At 34.3% G+C, this 5,074-nt stretch overlaps 1 protein-coding gene across 2 annotated transcripts in view; it reads left to right on the forward strand.

The window, feature by feature from the left end:
• LOC144965064 (uncharacterized) overlaps window positions 1-4,795 on the forward strand; it is a 70,004-nt gene extending 65,209 nt beyond the window's left edge. Inside the window, exons 22-25 of one of the 2 annotated variants that reach the window (XM_078899958.1) lie at window positions 478-612; window positions 1,177-1,322; window positions 2,339-2,524; window positions 4,592-4,795. In XM_078899958.1, the coding sequence (XP_078756084.1) occupies window positions 478-612; window positions 1,177-1,322; window positions 2,339-2,524; window positions 4,592-4,709 (585 nt within the window). In that variant the 3' untranslated portion in view covers window positions 4,710-4,795. Of the gene's footprint in view, window positions 1-477; window positions 642-1,176; window positions 1,323-2,338; window positions 2,525-4,591 lie in introns of those variants that run through there. The other variant, XM_078899959.1, reaches the window with a different exon arrangement.
• Window positions 4,796-5,074: the final 279 nt, after the last annotated feature.

The following is a 5,074-nucleotide window of genomic DNA, read 5'->3' on the forward strand; positions in this document are numbered from 1 at the left end:
ATCGATACGAAAATGACAAAGGTATCAAAACAAAGCTTAGTTTATGTCGTTTCCGTTAATCATTAAAAATTTCAGCATAGTCATCGTTCCCATGCACACAGAGCTGCCAACAATGCAACAGTTCTTTTATCGTATCGAAGAGGAATTTAGGTGATAAACTTCGACACCATAGAGGCACCTCCACCTGCACCCTGCCATCACTGCCAAAATTTTCCCCCCTTGAGGTCTCTCTTAAGTCTCCCTGAAGAAAATCAAATCACTAGGAGTTAAATCGAAACTGGAAAGGGTGGGGGGTGTTCTACGCTTCAAGAATACTTCCTCTTTCAATGTGATCATTTGTTTTTGTGAGCATTCTTGGTATCCAATGGGCATCTTGATTAATTCCGAGTAGTAAAATAAATTTGAGGTTAAATAGAATAAAAATTGTATTATAGGTAAACTGGTTTGTTACATATTTTTTTTTTCTTCTTTTTGTAGGTTTGGAAGTCCTGTGCAGGTTTCACATCAAACAGTGTTCCTGTTTCCCTTGGAAGTGTAGAAAACTCCAACTTGGTGACTCTACTTGTTCATGTTAATGCAACTGGACCCCTGATGTTGTATGAGAAAGAAGATGTAAGTATAACAGTGATGAGAAAGAAGATGTAAGTATAACAGTGATGATCACAGTGATGATGATGATATTCAGAACTATAATAATGATAACGATAATGATGATGATAATAATAATAATAATAATAATAATAATAATAATAATAATAATAATAATAATAATAATAATAATAATAATAATAATAATAATGATAATAATAATAATAATAAGAAGAAGAAGAAGAAGAAGAAGAAGAAGAAGAAGAAGAAGAAGAAGAAGAAGAAGAAGAAGAAGAAGAAGAAGAAGAAGAAGAAGAAGAAGAAGAAGATGATGATGATGATGATGATGAAGAAGAAATCATCGTCTATTATACTTTCTCTTTAGTCATTTTAATCATAAGCTTGATTTTGACTTTTCAGCTCTTTACAGCAACAAATATTATAACTTGATATAAAAACAGCACAAACTTAAAACTGCACAACTGTTCTTTACTGCCAAATGACGAGAGTTTTGCTTAAAACTTTTAAATGTTTAAAATGAAATTCATACTCATTTTGCCTCTTTTGATCAATCTATTTATTTTACAGAATTTTAAAGTTTTAATCAAAATGACAGATGACCATATTGAGGTTTATAACCAAGATAGTGAAGCCATATTGCTAAAGAAGGAGGATGAAGATACTTTGTATGACAATGTTTTTACTTTAGTTACATTGGAAGACCAGGGCAAAAAGTGAGTGCAAATACTTGACTATTCTCCTATTTTCAAAATAACTTGAAGCTTTTAATAAAATTCCACAGTCACCTATAGGGCTAAGTGCTTAATCTATTGAACTGTAAAAAACATTGTTCAAAATTTTACAGCCTTAGAGAAGAACAAAATACAGTGAAATCTGCATAAATGCAACTTCTGCTTAACGTAAACACTTTTTGTTGGTCCCAAATTTTCTGGGTTTTTTTTTTTTTTTTTTTTTATCTAAGAGAGTTCCATTGATAAAGGATAAAGTCAACCTTGCTTAACGTCAATATTTCTGCTGCGATGTTTTTTAATCAGGATTCCACTGTGTGTAACAAAGGACATTTCAGGCTCAAAATTTTTCTTCAATCAACAACAAAAACAATGAGAATGGTAATACTAATTATGCCCCACCATCAAATTAAGAAATTAAGGACCAGGCATCAGTGTAAGATTACAATGGTAATGTGTTAGTGTTATGGTAGCACGGCTGACCGGGAATCAAAAGGTCTGAGGCTCGATCCCCAGTCATGGTCGACTGATTTTTTGGGATGTGTTTTTTCTTGTATTTTTCTTTCTTGCTTTGTCTGGCACCTTTCATAGACACTTGTTCAGTTCTTTATTTTAGCCTTATACATGCTTTGTGCAGCTACGTGGTCTAGTGGTAGTGATATGACACTCGCCTTCAGATCGGAAGGTCCTGGATTCGAGTCCTGCTCTGAGCTGCGCATGGTTGAGTCCTTGGAAAAGGCTCTTTACTCACATTCTCTCACCGTACTGAGGTGTGAAATGAGTACCTGGCTGTTAGTAGTGTTATTTCTGTCTAAAATAAATATATAATATCACCTAAAAGGCGTCATGTCTCGCCCCACTGTTAAAGTGTTGTTGTTGGCTAGGGACTCTTTGTAAAGCACTTTGAGCATGTTTAGTGGACATTGCACTATATTTAAGCTTAAGTTTTTTGGGGTTTAAAAAAAAATGTTTATGGCTTCCCTTTTTTCTTTTCAAATTAGAGTTACAGTGAGTGCTTTTGCACAGAGTACGACCATTTCTTACCTCTCCTGGTTTTCGATAGCTGACACCAGCGCACCTCACACGATCAGCCTTGGAGCCTTCAGAAAAGATGATGATGATGATGATGATGATGATGATAGTCAGTCTTTCATTGGATCCCTGTCTCAGCTTGTCATTGAAGACAGGTGAGATTTTTGTCAGCTTTTAATATTCTAAATAACAATAGTCAAATGGAATGGAAGCTTAAATTTGAAGAACGAGGACAGACGAATGCCTTTAGTGTTTCATTCATCATGTTTTGTTGACAAAGGGGAAACCCAAAACGTCCACATCATTTGTCTTCGTTAATTAAATTAAAGCTTCATTCCATTTGACTATCTATGTTATTTATTTATTTATTTGGTTATTCATTTATTTATTTATTTATTTATTAGAGCTTCAAGCAGCACCATTTGTATTATCCAGTCTATATTTTGATATGTGTCCGTGCATGACATTAACTTTAATGGTCAGAAGGTGAAAATTTTTGATTTGCATTTAAAAATATTTTTTTTTCATTTTCTGAAAGAATCTGCTCCCCAGATCATTTTAATCTTTATTTGAAGTGAATTGGGTGATTTTTCATGAAGTTGTGGTCAGATGTTTGGGAAAGGTATCCTGCAACTTTTCTCAAATTTCATACTGTTTCAACTTGACTAACTGTAAAAAAATATTTAACGTGAAATTAAGCTTTGATATTTCCCGAAGATGTACAAAAAGCGTTGATTTAGTCATTTTCATTTATGACAAGAACTCATTTTTGATAAAAATTGACCTAACTAAACTTGGCAATATCTCAGTTCAAACCTTTGCACCATCTGACTGATTATGTCATTCACTGTAACATATGTTGCAACAATGTAGTGCAAATCAGAGGTGAGGTTTTTTGTTTGTTTGTTTGTTGGTGCATTATGCCTCAGTGAATGAACTAGATCAATCTAGATCTCTATCTATGATATTCTCTCTTTCGCATGCAATAGTAACACCAGGCCTGTAAATCTTCCGTCTATTGTTGGATTTCCGACAGTACGATTTTGCTCTATAAATGCAAAAAAAAAAAAAAAGATAATAGTAAAAATAAAATTCGTAACGCCAGAGAACAGAACCAATAAAAAATAAAATAAAAGACTTTTATTTCGTTCCTCGAAAAAATTAGATTTTATTCCATTTCAAATGCCGACTTAAAAAAACAAAACAAAACAAATTTTTATTTGTCGCATCAAAGACAAAACGTGCCGTCTATCAGCTATAATATTATCATGCCACCTACACGCTCCGCTAGACGTTTATGTATTCACTGCTTGGCTACTGTGCCACAGCCAGCGAGAGAGAGGTCGCGAAGTTTGCGCGAGTCGTCTTCACGCACACACACACCTAGTCAGTAAATAATGCACACACACTATTTTGCTACCGACACACATGCATATCTCCGGTTCTTATTTCTCAGTCTCTATATTTCTTTGGTTCCGTCCCGATGTGAGACGGAAAAAAATTATGCAAAATAATTATTTTTCTTTGAAATATATATTCTTCTTCGAAAGCTCTCACACCACCGCACCACCTCCTCCTCTTCTTCTTCTTCTATAAGAATTAATCCAAATAAACGGAAGAATCAGCGTAAACATTTAACACAAACAGGAGCGAAGATACACAGCTTCCCATGTCGTGCACTAGACGTCTAGATACACATCCTTCAAAAGGGTAGGAATTGTTCTCTTCCTTTCATTTTACAACTAACTCAGACCTGGGACCTCAAATAATTGGGATTTTTTTTTTTGATACCATAAAATAAGGACCTCGTTATAAATAAGTAGGGGAAAGTGACATGATTTGACTAGTCAATTGACGTGTCATATCATTGTTGTGTCCATATTTTTGTCCTGTTGTGTCTATTTTCGCGTGTTCAAAAAGTTCAGACAATTTTTTCACCAACCATTTACAGGCCTGTAGCACTTACGAGTGGTAATCAGGAGGTCTGAGGTTTGATCTCCAGTGGAGGCAGGCTGATTTATTGGGATGGGTTTTTTTGTGTGTCTCTCTCTCTCTCTGCTTTGACTGGCACTGTTTCATATACACTTTTTTTTCATATCTTTTTGCTGAGTGGGCTTACTAATGTACGTTAATTCTTTTTATTTTGAAGACATTTTGGAAATTTTTCTGAGATATTGATTTATAATTAAATTATATATTCTATTTTTCTTCCATCCCTCCAGGCTGTACGATTTCAAACAGTTTTACAACAGCAGCAAATTGGAGAGCTGTAGACGACCTTTGCCTGAGTTGATACCCAATCAAAAAGTCGTTCCCAACACAATAGATGTTTGTTCATGACAAATCTCCATGACACGTTCATTTTCTAACTGATCCCTGTGACCTTTTAATAGTGATGATGATGATGATAATAATAATAATAATAATAATAATAATAATGATAAAAATAATGATAACCATGATGTTGATTTTGATGATGATGATTAATGATGTAGATGATGACACCCATGGCCCTTTACAATTTAAACAAGTCACATTTTCAACGTCTCAAAAAGTCATTTGATATCCGTCTATGGTAGAAATGTCATGGTTGACTGAATACAGAATGACTTTTGCCCTTGCAGTCTACTGCCATACCTTCCATCTGTGTATGTGTGTGAAAATAAATATATGAACAATTATTCAGGTAGCATATTTCCACAAGT

Source organism: Berghia stephanieae, chromosome 2 (genome assembly GCF_034508935.2).
Source record: "Berghia stephanieae isolate SIO BIC M18660-M18661 chromosome 2, UCSD_Bste_1.3, whole genome shotgun sequence".
NCBI lineage: Eukaryota > Metazoa > Mollusca > Gastropoda > Nudibranchia > Aeolidiidae > Berghia > Berghia stephanieae.